This window comes from Prionailurus bengalensis, chromosome C1 (genome assembly GCF_016509475.1).
Source record: "Prionailurus bengalensis isolate Pbe53 chromosome C1, Fcat_Pben_1.1_paternal_pri, whole genome shotgun sequence".
Classification (NCBI taxonomy): domain Eukaryota; kingdom Metazoa; phylum Chordata; class Mammalia; order Carnivora; family Felidae; genus Prionailurus; species Prionailurus bengalensis.
This window is the reverse complement of record NC_057345.1, coordinates 6,736,192-6,764,161: the sequence shown is the minus strand read 5'-3', so window position 1 is coordinate 6,764,161 and position 27,970 is coordinate 6,736,192. Positions and strand designations below refer to the sequence as shown.

At 62.7% G+C, this 27,970-nt stretch overlaps 1 protein-coding gene across 2 annotated transcripts; it reads right to left on the bottom strand.

Annotated features, from left to right (window-relative positions):
* Positions 1-905: 905 nt before the first annotated feature.
* Positions 906-27,970, bottom strand: TMEM201 (transmembrane protein 201). Of its 2 annotated transcripts, none has more exons than XM_043573729.1 (11): positions 27,730-27,970; positions 20,494-20,614; positions 19,786-19,980; positions 18,402-18,578; positions 16,530-16,876; positions 15,730-15,933; positions 10,220-10,452; positions 6,213-6,284; positions 5,364-5,663; positions 4,148-4,285; positions 906-2,741 (listed from the first exon to the last, which is right to left on the bottom strand). In XM_043573729.1, exons 1-11 carry the CDS (start codon positions 27,840-27,842, stop codon positions 2,644-2,646), a joined length of 1,998 nt encoding a protein of 665 aa, XP_043429664.1. In that variant the 5' UTR covers positions 27,843-27,970; the 3' UTR covers positions 906-2,643. The 2 variants fall into 2 exon arrangements, with proteins under 2 accessions (XP_043429664.1, XP_043429665.1); XM_043573730.1 differs by lacking the exon at positions 906-2,741 and adding an exon at positions 2,766-3,248 and having other exon boundaries at positions 27,730-27,969.

The following is a 27,970-nucleotide window of genomic DNA, read 5'->3' as shown; positions in this document are numbered from 1 at the left end:
AGGTTCCACCTGCCATCCCAGAGGGCCAGTTTCTGGGAAGAGTGACTGGCCCAGCCTGGCCCCCTCCCGAATGCCCCCCGGGGAGCCACCCCACCCCCACCCCCCCATCCTCCCCTTGGGCCTGTGCCCCTGTGTTGTGCTGCGGTTTGATCATCCCCTTGCCTGTTACTTTGGAATTAAACTGAGCCCACAGAAACACAGACCCTGTGGTCACCGGGCAGCCCAAGCAGAGCTCATACACTGGACACTAAGGAGGCCCACCCCTTGGGCCCTGTCCCCAGTCTCCGGGCTCAGTCTCTGTCCAGCACGGCACCTTCAACTGCTTTCTCCAGGCCCACCCTGCACCTGCCCAGGCTGGGCCTGAAGCTGGGTCTGCTCACCTGGGGGGCTGTGAAGCCTCAGGGGCTGATGCCGAGCCCCAGCTGCTGGGAGGACCAGGGGGCCATCCCGAAGGGGCTCAGGAAACAAGGTCCGTTGCCCCTGTAGCTCTGGGGTCAGGTTGGGGACTGCTGGTTAAGATGGGCTTTTCTGCGGCGACAGTCAGCACTTTCTGCCGGAGCCCTTGCTCATGCGGTCCTTGGCTCCCTGCTCAGCAAGCTTCTGGTCGCCCCTCCTGGGCAGGCCTGCCCTGCGCAGCTGGTCTCCCGTTCAAATCCCTGAGCCTTCCAGGGGCGGCACGCTGCACCCGCATCCCCGCCAGAAGCCCCAGGACCCCACCCTCAACGCTGTACTGAAGGCAGGAGTGAACTGACTTCCAAGGGCAGCCAGGACGCTTCCCCCAGGCCTGAGCCGCCCAGTGAACAGAACAGACGAGACGGACTAAGGTATAGTTCAAAGGTTCGTATCTTTTTTGGTTTCCTTTTTTTTTTGCTTTTTTTTTTTTGCTTTTGTAAAGAAAAATAAGGTTGTGTTTTTTGTTTGAAAGAAAACATAAGTAAGCCCCCCTCCCCACTTGGCCTCTCCCCGGCCCCTGCGGGGTGTGGGGACCGGTGGTCCCCGGCGGGAGGGGCCGAGGAGAGGAGAGGGCACTCTTGGGGCTTCCTCAGAGCCACAGAGGAAGGGTACTGGGGAATGGAGTTTGGCTTTGTTAGGCAAAAAAGAAAATTTAAAAACTTGGACACACGTGCCCACTATACAAATGGGGGCCAAGAAGCACCATCTTCGAGTTGGAATCATCTCTGGCAGCTGGACGCAGGGTCCTGGTGCGGCCCCTGCCCCCCCCCCACCCCCCACGTCCCGGGGTGGGGGGCAGGGCGGGAAACAGCTCTCAGGACAGGAGTGGGGGGAAGAGGAGCGAGGGAAAGTCAGAGCGACTCCTTCCCCACATGGTAAAAAAAAATCACTAAAAAAGCACCCAAGGCTTAAAAAAACGAAACCTCCCTGGCAGGGAGAACTGGGGGCATCCTGCTTACCAGCAAAATGCCTTACCTGGCAAAAATGTGTAGAAAAATAAAATTAAACTTTATCCCTGAATGATAAAGACCCTTCCTCTTGCCCTCACCACCACCACCCGCCCCCGGCCGCCAAGTCTCAGGAGTCACCAAGGCTGCCAATTCCTCCCCGGGTGCACGTGCCTGTGTGAGACACAGGCTGCCGGTACCTGTGTGCGAGGCCCCGGGGGGCAGGGGCTGCGGGGCTCGGACGGCCACACGCACACACACACTCCCTCCTCACAGCAGTGGGGGGGCTCCCTGGGCCAGGCCAAGGGCCCTCCTTCCTCCTCTCGGGGGCAGGACAGGACCCCGGCACGGGTGGGGAGGGGAGGGGGCCGGGCTGTAGGAGCAGTGGCAGGGCAGGGAGTGGTCTCACTGGAGACTTGCAGGCTGGCGGGGCCCGTCCTGCAGTGCAGGCCGGGGGCTTGAGCAAGGCCCCTGTGGGCGGTGTGCGAGGGAGGGGCCCAGAAGCGCAGGCCTGGAAGCGGGGCAGGGTGGGCCCTGGGTAGTGTTCTCGGGGTAACGGGCCGCTGCCCGGGGGCAGCAGGGTGCTTACACTGGAACTCTGAAGGGCCCTGGCCCGGGGACCCCAAGTACCAGCCTGCCCACCCAGGAGAGCCAGGGGGCTGGTAGTACGGGGGGAGACACGGGCAGCTGATGCCCATCCTCAAGGGGGCCTGCCCAAGGGGTCTGTTCTTCACCGGGCAGGGTCGAGAGCGAATGACGCAGGGGCCGTCCCTCCACCCTCCCCCACCCCCCGCCAGGGAAGCCGAGGCAGCCGCAGAGGGATGGGGAGATACAGTACGAGATGCGGGCACAGCCCCGCAGCACAGGGTCCAGAGGCAGCCAGCTCCCGCTGTAGCTACAGTAGTGGCACTCCCGCCGGGCGGGCCGGGTGGCAGGGAGGGGACCGCAGGGCCCCACGGCCCCTCGGGGATCCCTGGCTTCGGGATCAGGGTCAGCACCAAACACAACTGATCTCGGCCAGGGAGACGGGCAGGGAGGAGAGTGACCCCACGGACACGCTCAGCCCTGCGGTCGGCCAGGTGAGGTGCAGGGGTCCCGAAGGCGGGACCGGCCCAGCGAGGTCAAAGGCCCTGGCGAGGATGGCGGAGCCCCTCAGGGGGGCTCTGAGGCCGGCAGTGGTGAAAGCAGCGTGCACCTGGGCGTCTCCAGGCCCCTCCGGGCGCTGGGGGCCACGGACCGCGGGTCAGCGCAGGACCTGGTACAGGTAGGCCGAAGTGAAGAGAACGTTGGCAGCCAAGCTCACGGCCAGGAGGCCCCGGAGCAGGGAGGGCCCAACACGACCTTTGAGAGAGGGAGCGAAGAGACCCGGTTAAAAGGTCCCCGTGCAGCAGCCCACCGGCCCAGCCCACCGGAAATGCAGCTGTGGGGCCTGAGGCCCTGCTCCCAGGAGCCTCCCTGCCCAGAAAGACCCCTGAATCTAGGGTCAGTGGGCCCAGTCCTGCCTCCCGGAAGGCACCTCGTCTCCTGAGCCCGTGCTACCAGGCGAGGACCGGGTGTGCTGTACTCGTCCCCCATGAGGGGGCCTGGGGGCATGACCCCCACTTTACAGACGGAAAAGAGACACTTTAGAGGAGCAGTACCCCGCCCAGGTTTCCGGACCGGGGTTCCCGCCCCAGGTCTGTGCTCTGGGGACAGCAGCCATTTCCTGTCGGCTCCAGAGACAGGGAACCATCTTTGCAGAAAGACTCCCCTCGTGACTGTCCATCCATCTTCTCCACACGCGTGTCCCCTGGGGCCACTGGCAGTTGCGCTGGCCTCTGGGTGCTCACAGCGTGCCTGGTGCCTTACCTGGAACCAGGATTTGAGCTCATACTGTGCCTGCAGCCCCCGCACTAGCCCCGCGGTGCGCCAGGCTCTCTGGCCAGCGTCTTCCCCCCGTATCTGTGCTGGCGCAGAGGAGCCACTGCCCACACAGGGCAATGGGGACTTGGAAACGTGGCTGGAAGAGCCGAGGACCTAGGTCTCTACTGTTACGCAATGTTAACTCTGGTAAATGTAAACAGCTCCCAGGGCACCCGGGTGGCTCAGTCCGTTAAGCGTCCGACTTCGGCTCAGGTCATGATCTCACAGCTTGTGAGTTCGAGCCCCGCGTCAGGCCCTGTGCTGCCAGCTCGGAGCCTGGAGCCTGCTTCGGAGTCTGTGTCTCTCTCTCTCTCTGCCCCTCCCCTGCCCTGAGTCTCTCAAAAAAAAAAAAAAAAAATTAAAAAAATTTTTTGGGGGCCGCCTGGGTGGCTCAGTCAGTTAAGCATCTGACTTCGGCTCAGGTCACGATCTCACAGTCCATGAGTCTGAGCCCTGCGTCGGGCTCTGAGCTGACAGCTCGGAGCCTGGAGCCTGCTTCGGATTCTGTGTCTCCCTCTCTCTCTGCCCCTCCTCTGTCTCATGCTCTGTCTCTGTCTCAAAACTAAACAAAAACATTAAAAAAAAAATTAAAAAAAATTTTGTCTTAAACGTAAACAGCTCCCTGTGACCTTCTGCTGATGGGGCCTGATCCCAGGGTGGCCACGTTGTACGCCGGGCGGTAGATGGACCTAGAAGGCGCTCGGTGGGTTATCTAGTTGCCCTCTGTCACTCGAGGGCCCTGGAGCGCCTTCTCTCTCAGGGTCCCAGACGGACCAGGTGACCGTGGCTGCGGACCCACAGCCCCTCCGCCCCTCCCCCGCCCCCCTCCCAATCGGAGCACAGACCTTTCCAGGCGGCGGCCTCCTCCACGCACCCCTGGGTGGTGGTGTCCACCACGCAGGTGGAGGACTGAGAGGAATCATCCTCCTTCTTGATGGAGCGGCTGCTGCAGGCACTGCCTCTTTCTGGCATCGACCTCATGTCTGCAGAGAGAAGAGGTGTCTCAGCGGGTGCTCACGGCTCACCCCCAGGCAGAGACGTGGGCCGGCTCTACTTCCAATCCCAGGACAGTGCTCAGATGGGGCCAGCCGTGCCCGTCCCAGCCCACCTGCCCTACCCCGGGCAAGGGGAGGCCAGGTCCTCGTTCATATCCCGGCCACGTGGCTGCCGTGAAGGGAGCTGGTTATAGATGCACAGCAGCAAACTCGGTCGCCAACAGGCGGACGGCGGCCACAAGGAGGCTTCTGGGGGCACAGGGCGGGGCACGGGGTGGCAGAGGCTGGGACTGGGATCTCAACCCATCCTTCCACCTGTCTGGCCAGTGTTCAGACCCACTGTGGCCGGGCCTTCCGACATTGTAAGAGACACAGGAAATCCACATGTTAACGTGAAAGTTCAAAATTTTAAACGCTGAAGCCTAATTTTAAAAATTTAAAGATGCGGGGCGCCTGGGTGGCGCAGTCGGTTAAGCGTCCGACTTCAGCCAGGTCACGATCTCGCGGTCCGGGAGTTCGAGCCCCGCGTCAGGCTCTGGGCTGATGGCTCGGAGCCTGGAGCCTGTTTCCGATTCTGTGTCTCCCTCTCTCTCTGCCCCTCCCCCGTTCATGCTCTGTCTCTCTCTGTCCCCAAAATAAATAAACGTTGAAAAAAAAAATTAAAAAAAAAAAAAAAAAAATTTAAAGATGCTTTACAGAGCATCACTTGAGCACAACAAAAACATCCGTGACCAGACAGATGCAGCCCAGCACGGTATCACGTGCTTTTGACCCATCCCAAGGAACAAAGGACTCTCAAGGTCAATTGCAAAAGAAGAAAATAAAATCAGCCAACGGAAGGCCATGTCCTGGAGCGTTCAAGGTCACCAGAAGCCAGGCCGGGAGCGTCTGGAGCTTGGGAAGAGTGGCTGCACACGCTCGGTAAGAGCAAGGGCAGGCCCCGTGTGGCCGCCTGCAGGGCCGTCCCAGCGCCGCACACGACCACAGGCGCCGTCAAGGCCCCGCTGGGCTCTCCCACCTCCTGGGAGGGTGGGCGGGGGGCGGGGGGGGGGGGGGGGGCTCGTACCCACAGTGAGCTTCGTGTCCTGCGCCGGCGATCTCTGTGGGACGTGCGGCAGCTCGATGGGGAAGAGGCTGCCGTTGTGGGGCGAGTGTTCGTCTGAGCTGCTGGGGGTGTTGGGGCCCTCCCCGGGGGGCGACGGGAACAGCAGCAGCTTCTGCCCCTTCAGGTTGAGCCGGGCCGGGCTGATGAGGGGCCTGCGGTGGCGCAGAGAGCCAGAGCTGGAGGCCACGGAGCCGGCCACGGAGGGCGCCGGGGAAGGGAGTGGGGACGAGGCACAGCATCCCGACAGGAGAGAGAAGTAATCTGGAGGGCGGGAGGACGGCAGAGACGACGGCTTACGGTAGGAATGAAAACAAGGCTGAATGTTTGCTACGGGCACCGTTATCCCTGATACGGCTGCGTGGTTCCTGGTGCTTTTCCTCTGTTAACCGGAGAGGAAAGATGAGGCTGTGCCAAAACTTGGGGACAGAGGGGAGCCCGCCAGGAGCTGAGGGAAGGGAGAGGATCTCAGACCCTTAGCCGCGTCCCCCCGCCCCCGAGGGCACTGACTTAATTTCGGTCAGCTAACTCAGCTAATCCCGAGTGTGGTCTCCGTCAGTCATCACTGATAAGGGTGACAGCATTACAGCTAATCCTAGAAACCACCACGCCCGTTTCACAGAAGAGGAAACTAGAGGAAACTGAGGCACAGGGCTGTTGGTCACTTGGCCAGGGCTGCAGAGCTGGGAGGCGCAGGACTGAGACTCGAACACAGAACCCCGTGGGACCCCAAAGCTCATGTTTAACCAGGCTGCCGTCCCATCCTACAGGATGCTCTGGAAACCCTGGCCCACACTTCCCTGTCCTCCTTACCTGGAACAGGAACCTCTCCAGATCGAGACACCTGAGACGGTGGGCGGCTCCCACTGAACAGATACCCTGAGTCTGGAGAGGAAACAGAAGGGGGACGGGTCAGGCCCGTGGTAATGACAGCCACCCACCCTCTCCATTCTCCAGCCCCCGTTCTGCTGACATCCAGCCTTCGTCACTCAGGCCGAACTTTCTCGAAAACACGAGCACTCAACAGACTCCCTGAACTACTGTTGGAGATCCGGTTGGCCTGCTCTCATTTCAGGGATAAAGAAACCGACACCCACCCTCTCCCCCCGTAGCCTGCTCTTTCTGGGGTCTTGCCCCTCCACTACCCTGTGCCTGCCGGCCTGCGCTGCCCCTCGGGGAACACTGAACACGCTGCTCTTCCTCAGTCACGTGCACCCCAAGGGCAGAGACTACACCCCACGTACCCTGTGTTCCCCCAGCGCTTAGCCGAGAGCGGAGTGTGGAAAGATCCAGCGACCACCGTGTGCCATCACGAGCAACTGCTGTTCCACCACCCTCGGGGCTCTGAGGGTCCCTTGGTCACAGCACGCTGCCCGCCCCTTCCCCCCGCCCCTTCCCCCATAAGGCCCAGGGACGCAGATTCAGGCCAGCCCGTGTGTCTGGGTAAGGGTGGTCACGTGGCCCAAGCACAGCGTCCTTTCCAGGACTGGTTGTATGGATGCTAGGAGAGCAGTCTCTTTGCTGGGTGTGAGCTGCAGGGGCGCAGGGATGAGCCTGCATCAGGGAGGTGCAGGGGCGAGTAGGGCGAGAAAGAGAGACACAGGGAAGCAGAACCTGGCCCAGTGCCTGAGCCCCAGACCACCAGTGCCTCCCGGTTACCTGAGCCAAGGAGCTGCAGAAACTCTTCGTTAATGCCCCCCGGCAGTGGAGACCCTGGGGTCCCTCCGACCACTGAACGTTCCAAGACCAGCCCGTGTCCACAGAATCGCCCTGCGGCCCCTGGGGCAGGGCTGCTCCCGAGTCCCCTTGCCTCACACCTCACAGGGTAACAGGGAGACCGTGGGTCCTCCATGGTGGCTGGGATGCCACCCACCCCTCCCAAGGGGTCTGAAAGGGAAGCTCCTCAGCTCTGCTGTCCTGGTGGGCGAGCATGGAGAGTCCTCCCAGGAGTGTCGGGCCCAGGGCAGGGCTGCTCCTGACGCCCCAGGCATCTCCCCTCTCCACATTCTACTCAAGAGCCACTGGGGACAGAGAAAGACGTCTCTGCTCAGGGAAACGAGGAAAGCCATCCTACTGTGAACTCGGGGTACAAGCAAAATGGCCTTTAGCCACCTTGGAGGAGCTAAGCCTCTGGTCGTTGCTGTTAAGGGTGTTCTCATCCCATACTAACGCCAGCAGTCGTGTCTGCTGAGGGCTTTGTTCTAGAAGCTTCCCTGATATCATGCCTACCTCAGCCTGGAGGCACAGGCGTCTGTATTAGACCCTCCCAGGGTCACGGGCTGGGGGCCTGCTTGGCTGCTGCCAGCTGTTGGCTCCTGGCACTTGGCTGCCACATCAGGTGCTCACAACCACCCCATGACGTGTGTATTATCACCAAGCCTGGCTTACAGCTGGGCAAGGCTGAGCCCCCTCATTTTGCCCCCGTCAGACTGGCAGCTGCTGGGCTTTTCTCCAGAGGGAGGGGCGGTGGGGGTACGCCTCAGTTTCTCAACCCTGCGTTTGCTCTACAGGGAACATGAGGAGCAGGAAGGTGCCTCTCGGAGGTCCCGGTCCCTGCTTCGCACCCTGTGGACATTAACTGGTCTTTTTTTTTTTTTTTTTAAAGTAGGCTCCACATTCAGCGTGCGGCTTGAACTCACGACACGGAGATCAAGAGTCACATGCTCTACTGACTGAGCCAGCCAGGTGCCCCAGTTCTTTCTTTTTTTTTTTTTAAATGTTTATTTATTTTTGAGACAGACAAAGACAGAGCGTGAACGGGGGAGGGTCAGGGAGAGAAAGAGACACAGAATCCGAAGCAGGCTCCAGGCTCCGAGACGTCAGCACAGAGCCCGACGCGGGGCTCAAACTCACGAACCGTGAGATCCTGACCTGGGCCGAAGTTGGATGCTCAACCAACTGAGCCACCCAGGCGCCCCTCCTTTTTTCAAAGAGCAAAAACCAAGGGGCGCCTGGGTGGCTCAGTCGGTTAAGCGTCTGACTCTTGATTTCAGCTCAAGTCATGATCTCGAGGTTCATGAGTTCGAGCCCTGTGTCAGGCTCTCTGTGCTGACAGTGTGGAGCCTGCTTGGAACCTCCCTCTCCCTCTCTCTCAGCCTCTCCCCTGCTCATGCTGGCTCTCAAAATAAGTAAATATTAAAAAAAATTCTTTACATGAAGAGCAAAACGAGACTGCTGTCCTCTGCCTTTGGCACCTCTCTCCCCAAGAGGGCCCTCAGAGGGCTCTGGCAGGATCTGAACCCAGCTAGTCCCACAGAGTCCTGGGAGCTTGGGCCCCTGTCCCCACCTTGGGCCCCTTTAGCCCCATCCCCACCTGAAGGCCTGATGGAGAGTTCCAGAGAACACTCCGGGGGAAGGGCTCAGCTGCTGGGCCTCCCAGGTTCCCACACCCAGGGAGTTCCACAGTCGCCCCCACACCCCTAGATGCTGTTCACAAAGAGCCCACAGAGGTCCCACCAGCAGCAGGGCCACAGGCAGGGGGTCAGGAACTCTGCTGGATGACCATTCCCAGAGGAGGAGTCAGCTCGTGTCTGGTTACACAGAACTATCTGGAGTCCAGGCATGTGGACTCAGGGCAATCCCACCTTGGATCCCACCCACCATCTGAGCCGTTCCTCCCGAGGTACGACCCACCCCCTATGCGGGAGGCCGCTGACCAGCACGTGACAGGGCCAGGAACCTGAGCTCAGGCACAAAGCTCAGCTCCAAGCTGCAGGGGGACCCTGGGCAAGTCACGGGGGTAAGAAACGGGAGCTCAGAGGGGCACCTGACTGGAGCTGGAGCCCCCAACCTGGCCGAGCTGCCGAGGGGCTCAAAGGGGACCCTGACCGCAGGTCACCGAGCCCGTTGTTTTGTTTTTCGATGTTTACTTTTGAGAGAGAGAGACAGAGTGCGAGCCGGGGTGAGGCAGAGAGACAGGGAGACACAGAATCCGAAGCAGGCTCCGGGCTCCGAGTTGTGAGCAGAGAGCACGACGCGGGGCTCGAACCCACGAACCGTGGGAGATCACGACCTGAGCGGAAGTCGGACGCTCAACTGACTGAGCCACCCAGGCGCCCCTACCAACCCTGCTCTAACCCAGATGCCGCCCATATTCTTGGAGGCTGGGATACTTCCTCACGGCGGCTTCCCACCCCCAAAGCTGCTACCCCGGGAGCCAGGCCCCAGGACCCACCCGGAGGAAGAGGCAAAGCCCAGTCTGGCCAGGTGGCTTCCCAAAGAGCTGAGGGCGATGAGGAAAGAAAAACTGGATTTGATTTGCAACGGACTTCCCAGGAAGATTCCACCAGAGAAGGTGAAGGAGGAGACAGAGGGTCTTGACACAGGGACCAGGTGGGTCTCAGCCACACCAGAGCCCACGTGCAGCCAGCGCTCGATAAATGCGGCGGACCCGAGCCACCCCCGGCCCCCTGGGTCACACCAAAAGGCTAGGGGCAAATCTTCCAGCCCCCGGGGTCTCAGAACAACGGCAGCAACAATAACAGCGGGAATGGTGGGAAGAGACAGCCCCCAACGTGCGTGGACGTCGAGCGGGTGCCCGCTGCCCTTCCAGGAACCTTACACGCGTCACCTCGCTTGCCCCAGACACCCCCGGGGCAGGTTCTACTCTACCACTGTCCTCGTTTTCTTTGAGGGCACCTGAGGCTCACGGCGGTGAAGACCCTTGACCGGAGGCAGCCACTGAGCGGATGCACTGGGGTTTGACCCCAGCTCTGCCCGTCTCTACAGCAGGAGCTCTAACCACCTCCCGCCCCCAGCCCACCCCGTGCCCGGCGGGCGCCCCCGTGTCCCCCGCCTGCCCACGCTGGAGCGCCTCTTACCTGCCCGAGTCAGGGAGGGTATGGTCCCCAGCGAGAGGGCCCGGCTGAGGCGGCCCGGCAGCGAGGAGGGCGAGGCCCGTCGAGGCGAGCGGAACAGCTGCTGGCTGGCGAGCGGCAGGAAGCCGGGCGGCGTGGGGATGAACAGAGACGGCGAAGGGCCGGTGGCGCTCGGGCAGGGCACGGCCAGGCCGGGGCTCGTGGGGAAAAGGCCGGCCGAGTCTCTCGGGAAACACCTGCGGGAGCCCGTCGGGCGCGGGAGAGAAGAGGAGGGTCAGCCCCGGGAGGCCCTGGAGGCGGCCTCCACACAGGTCCCGGCCCCTCTCCCCTGGTGCCAGGTGGGGCCGGAGTCGGGGTCCCAGGGAGGCGTGCGTTAGTTGAAGCGGAGGAGCGGCTCGACCACAGTCACGCCATTAGGAGCGGGTGGCTGGGAGGTGCCAGCGTGACCCACCCCTCCCGGCATGCCCCCTCGGGTCCCACTCAGCCTCACAGCAAACTAGCTCCACTACGAGTCTCGGGATTAAAGTGACACTGTCGCCCTTGCCAACCTCATGCCGACCCTTCGCCTTGAAGCAAGAACGCCCGACCCCCGTGCCAGGCGCTCAGTAAAAGGCCAAACCTCGGGCTCCCCCTCGCCACTCTGGGCTCTGTGCCCAGAGCCTCCTGACAGGACGGCTGAGCTCAAGGCGCCCCCTGCTCCCCGGGGCCGGCCTCTGGGAACCCCACTGCTGCTCTCTGGTCTGGGGCGGCCAGGCTGGGGACTCCCCGGGGAAGAGCTCTTGCGGGATGCAAGCCTAACTCCAGCTTAGAGAAGACCCGTCAACGATCGCAAGGCTGCCCAAAAGACGGAAGGTGACAGTGTCTCTTTAACTCGAGAATGGGACAGATCACACGATGGGACCCGGTGGCCCCAAAAGCCAGAATGTCAACCATGCTTCTGATTAAGGCAACCGATTATGGGGGGAAGGGGGGGGGGACGGAGGCAGTTAATACATTAGTCCGCCGTCTGGACGGAGCTGGGGGAGGTCCAGCCTTACCTCAGTGCCAAGGGACAATTGGGGCCATGGACAATGTGCCGATGGAGGGGCAGGCTGGCTCAGGCCCTGCAGCAGAGCCGGGGGCCTAAGGGACCCGCCCTGTGCCCATCACGACCACACTCTCAGGGCGCTGTTAGCCACACTCCACTCCACTGACTCGCTCGCTACTTCTCAGCCCCACCCCCTTAAACACCCCTTACTACGAGGCAAGTGTGGGGTCTGCTGCTGCCCTCCTAGAGAATCACGGGACCTTTTCATGCCTTCCGGGAGCACCAGGAGACCACCTGGATGTCAGAACCAAGGGCGGGGCCCTGCATTTGGGGGACATGGGGAAACCGAGGCAGGAACTCATCAAGCCAATCACCAGAAGGGTCTGGACAACCCCAGGCTGGACGTGCCCGCACTCCACGTGCTGACTTTGTCCTGCCCAAGCCTGTCTGACACCTCCCTCCCCACCCCCACATCAGCTGGGATAGAGTCTGCCTCTTAACAGAGAACAGGATTTTGTGTCATCATTTGTAGAGCAGTGACACCGTATGGCAGAATGGCGCCACCACCTTGGGGATTAGCTGGGGGAGGAAGGGACACTGAACTCACTGAAGATGCCCTGGGACCGTTGGCCAACTTGCTCTGATCACGTGTGAAGCCGTCCCCTGCCGGGGCCTGCACCTCCCAGAGGATGCAACGGAGGCAGGGCTCGCCAGTGCCCGTCGGGCAGGCGGTAGGACCCTGCGCTGGGCTTCCTGCATCCGCCCCCACCACCCACCCCCGGCAACCAGCGAGTGAGGGGAGAGGCTCCAAGGTGGGCTGCGGGGTCCAGAAGTGGTCAGCTGTGCCCGGGAGAGGCTTCCAGCGTCTTTCCGGCTCTTCCCTGCTTTTCCCAGATCCTGCTCACACCTGGGGCCGCCACCCCAGTGCTTAAAGCTCAGTCTCTCATCCATCTGGCACAGGTGCTGTTCCCAATCTCTGATCCCACTAAGAATGTTGGCACCGAGCAGGAGACAGTTCTTTGGTCTGACCCCTCTTGCCGTGACACGCAGTGACATCAGTCAACCAGCAGATCCTCATAAAGTGCCAAGCGAGCTCCCATCGTGGCTCTGTGGCAGACGGTCCCTGGGAACCTCCCGCAAAAGAGCCCAATCTCTGCCAGGCTTCGGAGAGCTCACAAGTATCGAAGCTTCCTCTGGCAAGGCCCCCTCCTCCCTCCCCCACCCCGACCACCCTGCAGCCAGCACCCTGTCTCAGAGAGGCACTCAGCCCTGAGTCCGAATCTACGTCCACTGGGATAGATGGGTTCCGGGACAGGTCAGGAGGCTGTACCGTGTCCCATCTGACACTGAGGGGGCTGTCTGGTCTTTTTCGACCCAATCCCAGTGCGAGACGGGAGCAGAAGGAGAGAGAGAACTACATTTTACGTAGCAGTTTATTGAGACGGAGGAAAAGACGACCCAGCAGGGCACGTGAGGGCAGCCAGGCCCGGAGCCGCCCGATGCCCACGGCGCCAGCACCCAAATCTGACCCCCCGTGGGCATGCCTGTACCCCCGCGTCCCCTGCCCCCGGCACAGAAACCTCTGAAGGAACGTGAAAGAAAAAACAAAAAAGACATGGTACCTGACGGCCGCCGGTAAAAGCAGAGTCCCGGAGGCATTTATTGAAAATACAGCATGAAAAACAAGACATCTACGGCCAGGAGTTACGGTTACAGCAAGCGTCACCGGCCAATCGTCCACGGTTCTACTACACGACCAGAGGGCAAGACACTGCGCAACAGTCACGGACAGAAGACACACGGGCTCCTCCCGGGCAGGTGCGTCGAGGCGGTGGCTCAGCCCGTGGCGGGGACCCCGGACGCCGAGGGAGAGGACAGCCAGGGGGGGCCTCCCTCGCGTCTTGGAGACGGTCACCCCGACCCCAGGCGGTCTGACAGTCGTCCCCAGTGGAGGGGACAGAGGTCCTCGGTAGGGGCAACACACTTCCAGTTAATAAGCCATGATCCCAGTGATGCCTGCACTTCCTCAGCTGTTGCCAGTAACATCAGAAGGCGCTGGGAATATGCTCCAGGTCATGAACTTTAAAGGACAGACACGTAATTTTTAAAAAGTCACACAAAACTCTAAAAAGCGCAGGAAGCCTCCCTCCTACGAGGCTCGGCTCACGAGGGCGTCTTTCCGTCCCCGGAGAGGGCAGGAGAGACATCTGCTCGGCAGGGGCTCCTGGCCAGCACGAGAGCCGGTTATGGTTATTATAAATAATTTAACTTAAATACACACATACACACAGATGTCCCGCTTCTACTCAACGCCAAGAAAAGCAGTAATTAGCATCACGCCATCAGTTTCCTTGAGAACGGGGGATCCACACAAGAGGGCGGCTCTGCCATCAGACCAGCAGATCTCTGCCCGGTACCTGCCGCCTCCTCTCCCCCCCTCAGGCAGGCTGACTGGGGGAGAAGGGACAGGCGGACGAGCAGTCCCCCCCACCGCCCCAGCCCAGCAGGGTCTGCCAGTCACCTAGCGCCTCGCCCTCTACAGAGAACAAGCAGAGCCCAGCCAGGCAGGGCCCTGACTGAGGCCACACGGCTAAGGGGGCCGCTCCAGACCCATCCGGATGCCAGGCTGGGCGTGAGTGGTGTGGGCTGGCTTCTTAGGGCCCCAGGAACACGAGGACCATGACGGTGGGGCTCAGGCCCCATGAGGGGCCCGTCGGGCTGTTAGCTGGTGGCCCCTTGCCGGGTGTGACCCTCACACGCATGGAATCTGCCTCTGTCCTCCCCGGGCTCTGATGTGTTGTAAAGGGGAGAGCACGGGGTCACTCCTGGAGGGAGACTTATAGTCAGAGTGACGAGTGGCAGGGCACCCCGGCCCTGGAGGGATCTGGGGCCCAATGTGGGGTCAGCAGAGGGCAGAATGCCTGGATGGAGACAGCCTTGGGCCGCCTGCTGCCAGCGCAGGTGGGGGGGGGGGGGGGGGGCGGACACTCAGAGACAGTGCCCCGGGCTAAGTGCTTCCTCCGCACGTATCCACATCAAGGTCAGCATTCAAAGACCCTGGAGAGAGGCCCACCTTCCATTTCACAGATGGTAACCGGAGACTGGGAAGAGCAGGGGCCTGGCCGGGACCACACAGCTACTGAGTAGCAGCCCTGTTCCCCTGGAGCGGTGACTCTGGGTCAGCACTGTCCCTACCCTCCCGCCTGACCCACAGAAAGGAAAGTGCCTCACAGGGAAGCACAAGGCAGGAGGCCTGGCACCCTCCACGAGGGGCTCCAGAGGTCAGGAGGGTGGTGACAGGCCAGAGAGGGACAAGGTGACAAATGACCTGCTGCCATGTGTGTCGCTCTTGGGCCCCTGCCCTGTGCTGCCCATAGGGAGCGAGAACTTTCCCCAGGCATCATGCGGGGGCGAGCGGAGGAGACGGGACGTACCAGGTGTGCAGTGGGGGAGCAGGGCAAGGGCACTCGGGTCTCCACCGCCAGCCAGCGAGGGCAGCCTTGGCTCAGGAGGCCTCACCCCAGCCCCTGCAGTCCTGCCTTTTCAGGGGAGAGCCAGGTGCATCTCGGAAGAGGGAGCAGCGCATGCGTGCCCTGGTTCCGTCTGGCCCCCAGCAGTGCCCAAATCACAGACGAGTAAGACTGCTCAGAACCCCAGCTGGGCGAAACCCCCACGGCCTGGCTGCTAAGACGCTTGCTGGCCACAGGGCCAGTGGGCCTCTCTGCGGCCCACTGTGAGGAGAGCCTCGCCCCACACACCCGTGGCCAGTCTGGACCCAAGAACTGTGTTCTCTGTTCCCAGGGCAGGAGGCTGAGGGACAATGGGTCTCAGGAAGGTCTTGGAGGAGGAATTGAGCTATGAATCCTGGGGGGGTGGAGGGGCGGCGGCAGCGAGCCCTGTGTCCTCTTGGGTCCCCGGCTCCGTGAGGGCTGGCTGGACAATGGGCAGGACCGAAAGGACAGACCGGGGAAGTGACGTGGAGACAGGGTGGGGGGCTCTGCTCTGGCCCCTGCTCAACAGCACCCGCCCATGCCCAGCAGCCCGAGTAGTCAGGCCACACGGCAAGGGCCCAGCCCGCAGCCACTGTCACCAGCCCCTGAGATGGGGCAAAGTGAGAGGAGCAGCAGGCAGCAGGGACCTGACCCCCACCGCCCGCTCAGGACCGGGTGTGGCCTCTTTGCACTGCCAGCCAAGGCCCCCGGTCAGAGGCAGGTCGCGTGGGCCACCCGTGTCCCAGTCTGGGGGCAGCGATGGGCTCTTTGGCCAGAGAGGTGCGGCAGTGGTGGGTGGCTCTAGGGCACTTGGGGAGTGGGCGGGGAGGGTGGCTTGCTGGTGCTGGAAAGCACGGGGGGGGGGGGGGGGGGTGGCTCTAGGCTGGGCGGGGGCAAGAGTGAGGCAGGTGACAAAGACGCAAGTCACAGGGGCCCTGCTCTGGGCCCGTCCGTCCGTCTGTCCTCCCCCCCGCAGTCACTGCTGCTTCTCTGACCTTCGGGGCCGGAACCTCCGCGTGCCTGTCGCCTTCCTTGTGGCCACGGCTGCCGTGAAGCCCACCAGGCAGCACAGGGATGTGGTGCTGAACTTGAGCGTCTCCAGCCAGCCGGGCGAGGCGGCCTGTAGGTACTGCTCCGCCAGGTGCAGCCCCAGCAGCAGGGCCCACAGGCAGGTAGAGAAGGCGTCGATCCTGCGGAGCCTGCGGGGCAGAGTGGGGGCGGCGGTGAGGGCCCCCAGCAGCAGGACAAGAACCCCCCCTCCCTCCTGTGTCCACTCCCCCCCCACCAACCCGGCTCAGAGGACAGAGTCCAGGGCCAAGAGGAGAGCGGGGAGCCTCGGACTCCCACTTCCAACACCTCCACGCTGCACAGCTGAGCAGCTCAGTTCCTCCCAGTCTATACAACCGAACCTCCCTCAGAGCCACTGAGCCAACACGGAAGCCGCTCATTACAGGGTCTGCAACCGCACAGGGGGCACAAGGGCCCCACCCGGACCCCCGACGACCGCAGAGGCAGGTGACTGTCACCGCCCGAGGGGGACGAAAGCACGCCACGAGGCCCAAGCGCACGGCGGTGAGGGGCAGGCTGGCTCTGGGTGCCACCGCTCCCTCTCAGGCAGGCCACTTGTCTTCCTCTCGCCCCTCAGACTCCCAGCTGCCGGGGAAGAGAGACCGTGTCTGGCTCCGGCCACACCGCGGAGCCTAGCGTGTGGCCGTGTGCCCAGCAGAGCCTCTCGGCTTCAACCCGAGCGCGTTTCCTCCCACCGAGTCCCGGCCCTGCGCGGCCCCACACGCACCTGATGCGGCCGGCCAGCAGCATGGCCAGCAGGCAGGTGAGCAGGCCCAGGGCCACGACGCCCATCTGGTGGCTCTGCCCGAAGGCCCAGGCCTCCCGCAGCTTCTCTGCCGCGTGTTCGGGCAGCAGACCCAGCAGCTGCTGCCAGCCGTCGACCCCGGGGACAGTGCCGTTGTCAGGTGTGGCCGAGCCGTTGCCACCAGGCGGCAGGGCCGGGGGCAGGGTGGCCTCTGGGGCGAAGGGGTTGCTGGTGCCGCAGAACGCGATGGTCAGCAGGAAGGTGCAGGCCAGGAAGGCGAGGGCGCGGAGCACAATGACCTGGACCGGGGCCTTCGCCGCGGAGAAGCTCTGAGGGAGAAAGACCGGTCGGAGGGGTGGCCGGAGCCACCGACAGCCATTCCCGGTGCCCACTCTGCACGAGGGCCTGGCCGGCCAGCGCCCCCAAGCGCCCGCCGAAGAGTCCACCTGGTTCCTGATGGTCAGAGGCGGCGCCTTCCTCACGCCTTAAACCCTTACGTAATCCCAGCTTGGTCTCTAGGTTTCCTGCTGGGTTCCACTCATCTGCCTCCTTTCTTGGCCTTCACCCGCTAGGGAAGTCACCCCGGCCGGCAGGGGACTGCTCTGTCACGTTCTTCAGAGGAACCCTTTTGGTGGTAGGGTGATCGGGTTTCTTTCAAATAAGTTTTTTAAGCATTTCATCAGGTTCTCATCAGAAATTCCTATCGTGATTTTGAGTGGAATTGCAATAAACAGAGAAGAGGACTCCGGCCAAACTGAAGTTAAAAAAACCCAGTCAAAAAAACACAAAAAACGAGCTGTTTGGTCTAGGGACACAGCGGTGAGGGGGGAAGCTGAAGGTCAGCGTCCTGCTGTGCAAAACCGGCCGCGCGGGCCGGTGGTGTGGCCTCGCGGTCAGGGACCTGGCGCTCAGACTGGAAACCACATGCCAGTTGGACACAGAGCACATCTGGGCAGGAACGTCTCTGGCAGGGGATGGTTTTTACTTCTAAATCCACTTGCTACTACCTCAGGCTTTTTGAAATTTTTTTAACGTTTTATTTATTTTTGAGAGACAGAGCACGAGTGGGGGAGGGGCAGAGAGCGAGGGAGACACAGAATCTGAAGCATACTACCTCAGGTTTTTTAAACCAGAACATTCCATTAACCAAGTATAGTGATAATTAAAAAGTTTTTGGCCAGGTAGTCTTGGGTTCAAATCTTGGCGCCCAGCCCTCTGCAAGTTCGCGAACTCCCGAGTCTGGCTTCCACAGCTGTAGACGGGAGTCACAGGGCCTCAGGGGGTATCCACCACGAAGGGTGCTGGGGGGAGCGCATGCCTGTGTCGGAGAAGTGCCCGGGTCCGGGAGGACCCTCACAACCCCTGGCCCAAGCGCACAAATACACATATATTGGGGCATCTGGGTGGCCCAGTTGGTTAAGCTTCTAACTCTGGCTCAGTCATGATCTCGTGTCTGTGGGTCCGAGCCCCGCCTCGGGCCCTGTGCTGACAGCTCGGAGACCGGAGCCTCATTCGGATTCTGTGTCTCCCTCTCTCTCTGCCCCTCCCCCGCTCGTGCTCTGTCTGTCTCTCTCTCAAACATAAACAAACACTAAAAAATTTTGAAAACACATATGTGCGTATTACAACACCGACCCACTCTTCTTGGGATACCTGCTCAGGCCAGTGGCACGAAGGGGCCTGTGAACAGCTGGGAAAGGGGTCCCGGGGGAAGGCTACTGCCTCCAGGCAAAGGGTCTCGGCTCTGAAGAGCTGCCTACAGTCTCGGGGGGGCTCAGCCCCCCAGCAGGGGTTTCCCGCACAAAACCAAGGGCCGTGACTCCCCAGACGCCCCGTGGGGTGCCCTGCTCCAACCTGCGTGTGGGTCTGGTCGGCTTCCCGGCGCTTGAACTGGTGGCTGAGCAGCAGGGCACGCAGCTGGCGGTTCTGGTGCTTGATGTAGTACTCGACGGCCGCCTGGCAGGGCCGGCACAGCTTGTACATCTGCTCCAGGTGGTGCCGATACACCTCGATCTCCTCGTCATACCTGCCCTGCGGGGGGGGGACGACAGAGGCCCAGGGTCCTGGGGGGGGCCGCTCGTGTCGAGCAGGTCAGATCTGGGTTCACTTACAAGGGCGGTGACCACGAATGAGTCGTGCCCACTCACAACCCGCTTCCTCCGTGCCCAGCAGGCCCGATGGCCTCCTCCTGCCTGCGGCGATGTTGGCCACGGGGGGTGGGGCCCGGCCCAGAAGCCGACACACAGCAGGGGCCCAGAGGTGACAGGAGCCACTCTAGCCGAGTCCTGTTGCCGCACAGGATGCACCTGGAGGCCAGGAGCTCGGGATGCGGTCCTTGCTTCAGGTTCCGCTCCTGGGTCCCAAGAGCTCCAGCAGGGCAGGTGAGCCCAGGGAGAAGCCAGCTCTGGGTGGACGCTACTTAGATGGAGGCAGAGGTGTGCCCGTGTGCTTAAGACCAAGGGTCCAGAAAACACCAGGGAACCAAGGGCTTCAGTGGGAGCTGAAGGGTTCTTTGGGCTCCAGGAATATTTCAGAAGATTCGAGTCCCACACCCCCTTCTCCCAGAGAGGCAGCAACACACCTCTCCTTCCCTGTTGCCAGGGGAGCCGAACATCTCAGTCTGCAGTGGCCAGGAGAGTTATCAGTCCGATCTCTGGCTGGGACTGAATGTGCCACAAAAGCTTCTCTGCTTGCCAAACTGCACACGCCTTCCCTTCTTTATGCAGGTTCCCGGTCACCCCTGCCTCCTCCCCTCCCGGCGGGATCATGGGAAAGCCACAGTCTCTGGGCCTCAGCCGGGCTCTTCTCCCGCGGTCAGGGAACCCCTGGGGCGGGCGAGGCCTGGTGGGGGGCGAACTCTTAACACCAGGCTGCTCCCCTATCTTCCTCTCCCCGGAACTGCAGGGCAAACTGCCTGCCCGGCCAGTGGACAAGATGGACTCAGGGACGCGGACAGGACTGGTCCAAGAGGGCCCGCGTGGGGCACCCAAGGACCCGACCTCCCCCTGCCCCGGGACACGCCCCTCTGGCAGGCACTGGGGTTTCTAAGACGACGTCCTGGGCTTGGAGCCCCGGGGCAGCAGCAACCGCGAGACGGAGGGAGGGCGAGAAGTGTGTTCCAACGGGGACGGAAGAAATAACACACCCGGAACGTGGGGCCGGCGCGGGAGGGGGAGGGGGAGGGGGAGGGGGAGGGGGAGGGGGAGGGGGCCGGGGCCCCGCCTCGCGCCCACCTCACCTCGTCTCGCGGTGCGAAGGCGGCCAGCTGCTTGATCTTGGTGGTCTGGTGGTGGCTGCACCTGCGGCACAGCAGCACCTGGCTGCTCACCCACTGCTGCGGCTGCGCGGGGGGGCGGGGCCCCGGCACGCTGCTCACCACGTGGTTCAGGTGCTCCAGGTACTGGGCGGGGATCGGCTTGTTGTAGTCGCCGTTCTGGGGGTGGGAGGGGACCCGAGTCAGCAGCGGGGAGGGAGACTCAGGAGAGCCGCCACGGATGCCCCGTCCGGCAACACCCCGGGGGAAGTGGCGGCGGATCCCAAACACCCCCTTTCTTTACAAGCAGCGGCAGAAGACTTTCTTTTAAAGCAGCTTCACGGGGAGCCCGACAGGCAAGACGCCGCGAGTGCGGCCTGCCCCCTCCCTCGGAATCCTGCCGTGGGCCGGCCGCCTGTGTTTGTGAATCGAGTTTTCAGGCCTGCACCACCTGGCAGAGCAGGGCCGCTGCAAGGACGGGCCGCTGCAAGGACAGCCCGCAAAACCGAAAACACGGTCCGGCCTCTGCAGAAAGCCTGCCGACCCCCGGTCTAAGGCAAAGCGGTGGATGGGGCCTCAGAGCCGGAAACACCTCGGTCCGAACCCCGATCCGCTGCTTTTCGTGGCAGGGACACTGGACAAGCTGCCCGGGCCCCCGGCCCCGCCGGCCCCGCCGGCCCCGCCCGGCCGTACCTCCTGGAAGCCGTTGTACTGCTCGCAGTGCGGACAGTCCCAGCAGTTGCGGTTCCCGTACGGCACCACCGTGTCCTGGTTGCAGAACCAGCAGTTGACGATGCTGTGCGTCGGCTTCATCCTGTGGACGGGGACACGGTGGGGTCAGCCGGGAGGGCGCCGCCACCCGTGCTGTGGGGACCAGAGAAAGCATGGGGAAGTGGGACGGGGGACCCGGAGCTGAAGACGCCGCAGCCGGGAGAAGCGACGAGGCGAGGGGCTGGGCTGCAGGACCTGCAAGGAGGCCGAGGCGGGGACAGCGTCTCCTCAGGCCTCCAGGCGAAGCCTGGCCTCCTCCCTCCCAGCGCCGGGGGACAGCTGAAGACGCACCAGATACCGTGGCACCAGCCCCTGGTATCCTGGGGCTCAGGCATGGGGGCAACGCGGACCAGAACCTGCCAGGCCACAGAGCCGAGAGTGACCAGGCTCGAGGACCGCCCTCCCACCCAAGGCCCGCAGACCTCCTGAGCCCGTCCCTGGGCTGTGCAAACAGTGCTCCTCAGGGAGTCTGCAGATGGCAGGAGCCTCCTGTGCTCCAAAGATGAAAAAAAAAACCCCAAGAGGGTAAGGTCAAGGAGGCTGAGGGGCGGGGACTAGGGACAGCTGCTCAGACTGGAGCCAACCCTCTCTGCTGGAGGGATAGGGCAGGCAATCCACAGTGGCCCTCGTTGGCCACACGTGTGGTGACAGGTGGGGGCTGTAGGATAATCCCGGCCCAGACACTGGGGGATCTGGGCTCTGGGCCCCTCCACCCACCTCACTGGCTGCAGGGTGGGGGGAGGGGGAGGGAAGGGGGGAGTACAGCAACTGCCCAACAAACGCCTCCAGTCCCAGGGATCTAGCAACAATGCAGGCGATGGGTGGCAATTGCTTGAGCCCTGGGGTCCCGGCCTCATGACTCCTAATCCCCCTTGTCGTCCCCCAGAGGCCACCTCCAGATCTGGGGCGCTGCCTGGGCCCCCAACGTACCGGGCAGCCGCAGCACACGTGCTGCACGACCCCAGGAGTCCTGGCTCTGCCAGCCTCTAGATGTGAGCCCCAGGAGGCTCCTCCTCTCCCAGCCTGGCCTGCCCCTGCAAAACGCGAGCGGTCACGGAACCTGTGCGTCCGTGTGTTACAACCATCCGCTGACACGAGACACGTAAAGGTGCTGTGCGAGGCAAAGGGCAAGCTCTGTCACCCTCCTGTCCCCGGGCCTGTCGGGGGCCTCAAAGGAAGCTCCTGACACCACAGCTGCCTCCTGGCCGTGCCCCTCCATCACCCCCCACGGAGCGCGGGCAGGTTATGAGGGTTGTCCGGGCCTCAGTCTTAACCACCTGCCAACCGGGCACAAGAGCGTGTCAAGGATCGGAAGTAATGCCAGTCTAAATGCCCAGTAAGTGGTAGTTATGGTGAGAAGGGGAGGGGGGAGAGGAGGATATGCATCCAGGCGCCGCAAGGAGGAGCCCCAGGGTCCACAGAGGGCACCCTGGATCACCCCCAGCAACCACAGCGGCATACTCCCTGCCCCTGCTCAGGCCAAAGCCCTCATGAGGGACCAGGGACCGCCGCATCTTGTCAACAGCAAGAGGCCAGAGCAAAGCCTGGCCACGGCAGCAGCGGGCAGTGTGGCACTGCGGTCACGGTTTTGTGGTGTGGCCTTCTGCGGAAAGGCATCTGCCTCCCGGACCGTCCACTTCTTTATCTGGCCAATGGAGATAACGATAAGCCTTGCCCCGAAGGGAGGCTGCTGAGAGGGTAAACCAGGGAGTTTAGGAAAGTGCTGAGCCCGGCAGCTGCTTGGCACAAGGCAAGCTGACGGCGTCCCTGGGCTCCACGCTAAGAGCAGTGGAAGGCGGCGCCAGGCAAGGTGAGAGGCGGGGAGACCCGCTCTGCCTGGATGCTGGCACTCTGGCTTTCTCTTTGTGATCCGCACCTGCTTTACAGGCCTCTTTGTCATAGCGCGCGGGGGGGGGGGGGGGGGGGGGCACGTCCCAGTGAGTGACGATGCAGGGTGAGAAACCTCTCACCTGACCCCCGGCTCCCTCCATTCTCACCACGGGCCTCCTCGACATCCCTCCAAGACACACTCAGCCTCTGGAGAGAAGCCAAGCAGAGGAGCTGGAGGTCTGAGAATAAAGAGAGAGCTGGGCAGGACATAAAGACACAGGCCCCAGGAGCCCATGCAGGCCGTCAGGACCTGTGGCTCTGGGCCCAGGGAGCCCCCGGAGCCCCTCCTGCCCCAGGAAGCCATCATTTCCACTCTGAACCTCTAGCCCTGTCGCTCAGGAAACGAGCCTGGCCTGGAAGCGGGTGGCAGGAAGGGGAGGCAGGGGATTAGCTCTGGTCCCGGGGGCCAGTGGCTCTAGCTTGTCACTCTTAGCCCGTGGTAATCCCTGCCCAGGGTGGCGAGGAGGGTGGGGAGGTGGGGGTCCACGGGCCACCGAGTCCTCCCCCACAGTTCCTGCGCAGCCAGCCCTGAAAGGGTCCGGGGCCTGGAGCGGCGGACGGGCCAGCGAGCGCTCGGACGCCGGGCCCGAGTCGGCTCCCCCACCGGCGACGCCTCTCCTCGGGCTCCGCGCGTGAGACCCGACCTGGGCTGCGCCCACCTCCACCTCTACCTGTACCAGGCCTGACACGGGAGGGTGGGGTCTGTTCTGAGCCAGCTTAGCGCTGGTCCTGCTCTTGCTCAGGAGGTCCCCCCAAGTCCCTTCATAAAATCTCCAAACCGCTTCTCCCCCAGCCACCGACCCCCAGTCCAGGGAGGTTCTCGGACGCACCACTCTGAGCCGGGGAGGAGTTCTGAGGTAACAAGACGGCACGTCCCTGTGACACAGGCAAGACTGAGCCGGTCCCTGGCCAGGCGGCCTTGGGGGGAAGGTTGGGCCCCAGCAGGTGGGCGGCCAGGAGGATCTGGAAGGGTTCACCCAGCTTCTGCCGCCGGCGTGCTGAGCTCCCGGGCTCTGCTGGAGCCAGAGGAGACCCCAAGCGGCCAGGAGCAGGGTGGGCCCCTTGGGAGGGGAAAGGGGCAGCTACATGCTCTGGACCCACCCCTCCGCAGGTCCCAAACACACCCCACCCCGACCGCGGTATTGCCCCATCAGCCCCGACGCGCATTTAGTTAAAACAAAGCTCATGCCCGGGCATCCTGCCATCTCCTACAGATGGGGGCAGGGGTGTCTGCTGTAGGAGGGAGCCCGCCATCGGAGGGAGGCAGCTTTAGGTCCCGGGCGCCTGCTGTGAGCCCAGCACGGTGCCGCAGGGAGGAGACACAGGGATGGGGCTTAATCCCTATCCGAGGGGGTTTCGAGTCTGGGGAAGACTGTCGTGTCAATGTTCCCACCAGGCCGCGAGAAGTACCCAGCCTCCCAGGAGGGGCCTGGCATATATATAGCTTCTGACTCTGGGCACCGTGCATCAGCTGGGTGGGGTCTGGAAGACCGTCTCTAGGAGAGTCAGGATGGTTCCCTCAGGAACCAGGAGGTTAGCCTCTCGAAGGGCCCCAAGAGGACAGCCCAGGACAGCCTCACAGGTGAGGGGATCCTTGCTGGACCCCCAGGAGGCTCCTCACCTGCTCCTCTGTGCCTTGAATGGACAACATACGTGACCCTGCCCACCGAGCAGGTGTCTCCTGGGCTGTGGCACCAGCAGCGCCGAAAAGCTACTTGGTGTCAGAGCGCCTGGGTGGCTCAGGTGGTTAAGTGTCCGACTCGTGATCTGGGCTCAGGTCACAATCTCACAGTTTGTGACTTAGAGCTCCACCGTCAGCACAGAGGGATTCTCTCTCCCCCTCTCTCTGCCTCTTCTCTACTCACGCTCGCTCTCTCTCAAAATAAATAAACTTAAAAAAAAAAAAAAAAAAAGGCAACTTGGTGTCGCCCGGGGCCTCCAAGGCCTCACACCCTGCCTAAAGGCAAACCTCAGGGAGATCCACGGCAGTCCTGCGACACAAGACAGCCCCTGGGTCCACCTCTCCCAGGGGAGACCTGGCCTGGAGACGGCCGACTGCCCTCCTTCCCCTCGGCGCAACCTGTGATTGCGGAGCACATGCTAGGTGTCTGAGAGCCAGAAACAGGCACAGCTCTCCACTTCTGATCTGGACACGAGGACAAGAACAGCAACTTCGCGGGGCAGCTGGTGACAGATGTCACAGGAAAGGCCGACAAGCAGAGCATTTGCCATCATCCTAAAGAATGGTCAGCAGGGCAAAGTGAGCAGGCGGCATTCAAACAGACGGGACTAGGCCCAGGGGGGGAGGGGACACCCGGCGGGGTTCCAGGGAGCGGGGCCCCGCAGCCGGCGTGCGGTTCCATGAGTGTGGCCAGAGGCGGGCGGGAAATGGGGACTCTGGAGGCCAGGAAGAGGCTCTGCTACTTAACCCAGGAGGCCGCTCTCTTCGGTCTCCAAACACCAGTGGACAATGCAATAAACACCACGGGAGGGGAGGCCCCTGAGGCCCTGAGCAGGCAGGAGCTGGCACGAGATGGACCCTGGACACAATGCTGAGCCCCAGAGTCCAGAGGTGGGGGGTCTGGGGTGGGGGAGGCCCCAGGAGCCATCATGACCACGTGGAGGCAGGGCCAGCAAGCCCACGGAAGTGTAAGTCGGGCTCCCACCCCACGCTGACAGTGCTGGCCTCCCGCGTGTGCTTGGCGAGTGTGGGGCCTGGTTAGGAGCTGAAAGGCTAGAGTGGATCTGCTGCCTTTTGTTGTTGTTTGTTTTTTAATATTTTTAAAAGTTGATTTATTTACTTGGAGAGAGAGGGAAAGAGAGAGAGAGGGAGAGAGAGGGCGAAAGTGGGGAGGGAGAGGCAAAGAGAGAGGGAGACGGAGAATCCCAAGCAGGCTCAAGGCCATCAGCGCAGAGCTCGATGTGGGGCTGAGTCGGACACTTAAACAACTGAGCCACCCAGGCGCCCCTTTGGATCTGCTGTTTAACAGTCGGGCACTGGAGGACAGGAGCGCAACTCCTCCAAGCCCTGGTTTCCTCATCTGGAGAATGGGTTTCTCGAGGTAGCAGTGTGCAGGTGCCTCCGCGGGTCGTCAGCAGTGAGTTACTGATGATAATCTGGGAAAGACTGCGGCGTTGGGAGGGCTGCAGTCCTTTGGGGAGGGAACTGGCCTCTCCCCCAGGCTTGGGGGGGGGGGGCAGTCTTCCCTCTATATCCCTCTGTCATCTCTGCCACTGCTGAGCCCACAAACACCCACCTGGCCAAGTCACTTTCCAGAAACAACTCTCACATGACCTCCCGAGGGTCATTCAAAACCCATGGTGCGGCCAAAGCCAACGCTCCCCAGTCACAGCGTTTTCCCTGCCGGAGGGAGAAGGGCTCAGTCTCTGCAAGCCTGGTCTTGCCTGTGAATCGTGACAGTGGCCAATTTATGACGCCCAGACAAAAGCCAATGCTTTCTGAAAATCTCAGAGCATCCTGGGAAAGGTCTGGTCCTTCTCAGCCCAACCAAGAGGTCCCGATGCCACACGGTGACACCCTGGTGTCGTGCTGCTGGAGTGAAAGGCCTTCCAGGTACCCTCGGGGCTCCCCTCGGAACCAGCTTGGCCAGCACTGCACCAGGTCTCCAGACTCCCAGGGAGGAAAAAGCCGTGGCTGCCAGCCCGGGCGGGGAGACAGCACCCCTGAGAACAATCATAGCAGCTCGAGGGACACTGAGCAAACCCAGTCAAAATCCAGCCACACGGAACACAACTGAAGCTTGGCCCAGGCCCTGATCCTTAGCGCAACTCGCCCCATCCCAGCGTAAACTGGGAGGCAGCGGCGTCCCGGAGACAAACCGGGCCCTGGCCTCTGCTCTGCTGTCCACATGCCCTGGGAAGCAGAGCAAATGGCCACCCGCCTCTGCACTTCAGCTCCCTCCCTTGCATAAAATGACCACTCTGAACCCGCTGGCCGTGCTTCCAGAAACTGCGCAGCGACTGGGACACTGGGAGACGTGGGGTGTCAGAGGCCCCCTTGGGAGCTCCTTCAATCCCAGCTATCTTCCCCTGGGAGGCCACCCCCTCCTCGGCCTGCCAGTCTGGCTCATCCTGCAGATGCAGCTGATGTCCCTCCTACCCTTCCTCCTCCAGGAAGCCTGTGACTCAGTCACCCTCACTTCTCTCTCCCTTGGGTGAGAAGCAGTACATAGCGGTGATTAAGGAAGAACAGCCAGACTGCCCAGGTTCAAATCCCAGCTCTAGCCGCTTGCTACATGACCGCAGGCAAGTTCCTTCTCTTCTCTCACCTCATAACCGAGCTCTGCAGGTCCCTTGCAGATCCCATTCTGTCCCCAGAACGTTCGCACAACCCCACCTTTTCCCCTCTGTCCTCTGAGAGCCTGGATCAGATGGGGAAACAGCTGGGCTGCTCCTGAGGCCCTGCCGAAGCAGGAGGCCACTAAGCTTTTTAATCCCTGATCTTGGGGGCCCCATCAGAGAGGCCAGCTCTGAATATGGGGGTCAGCACGATCTCTGAGCCCTGCCAAGGGCTGGGGCAACTATCGAACCAGCTCAGCTCAGCAGCAGCCCCAGCCCATTTAAGAGTATCATCACGCTTTCCAGCTCTTGGGGGCAGTATCGCCCAGGGGTTAGGAATACAGGCTCCAGGGCCAGGCTTCGGTTCACACGGTGGCTCTTCTAATTAGTGGCAATTTAGCTCTTTTGTCCCTCAGCTTCCTTCTCTAGAGAGGGCAAGGGGTTGTGACTCTGACCGGGCCCCCGTGAAATCAGAACAACGCCTGAGACCGCGTATGCAGACCAGAAAGTGCCGGCTAGTGCCCTGCCACCCCAAAGCGCGCCCGAGGAGCAGGGAGCTGGGCTGAAGGTGGAAAACCGCGCAGTCCGATCTCCGCTGGAATCTCCCGCGGGTGTCGGGCGCCGAGGTGGGCGTGGGGCGGCCCTGCAGATCGCGCGGCTCGGCAGGCACGCGTCTCCGTGGGGGAGGAAGTTTGTAACCCACGCGCTGGCTGTCGTCGTCCGCCCCGCATTCCTGGGATCCCCCGGGCCCACCGCTCCACCCCGGCCGCTTCCCGACCCCAGATTCCAAACCCGGCCCCCACCCCGGGGACGCAAGCGTGCAGAACGGGTCTCCGCGCGGGGGCAGACGGGCCGGGCCCCCACCCCCACGCCGCGGCCTCGCGGGCAGGGAGACGCCGTGCGGCCCCGGAGCCGGCCGGGGCGGGCGGCGGGCGGCGGGTCGAGGCCGCGTGGGCCGCGCGCACTCACCTCCGCGCGATCCGGTAGAGCAGCACGCCGGCCGCGGCGCACGCCGTGACCCCCAGGCCGCCGGCCAGGCCGGCCGTGGGGCAACGGGCCAGAAGCGCGCTCACTCCCTCCATGGCTCCCCGCGCGGGCTGCGGGCGGCGGGCGGCGGGCCGTGGGCCGCTGGGGGGGGGGGCCGATGGCCGCGGGCCGCAGGCGGGACGCGGGGCGGCGGCGCGCGCCTGCTCGCGCCGTGACCTTCGCC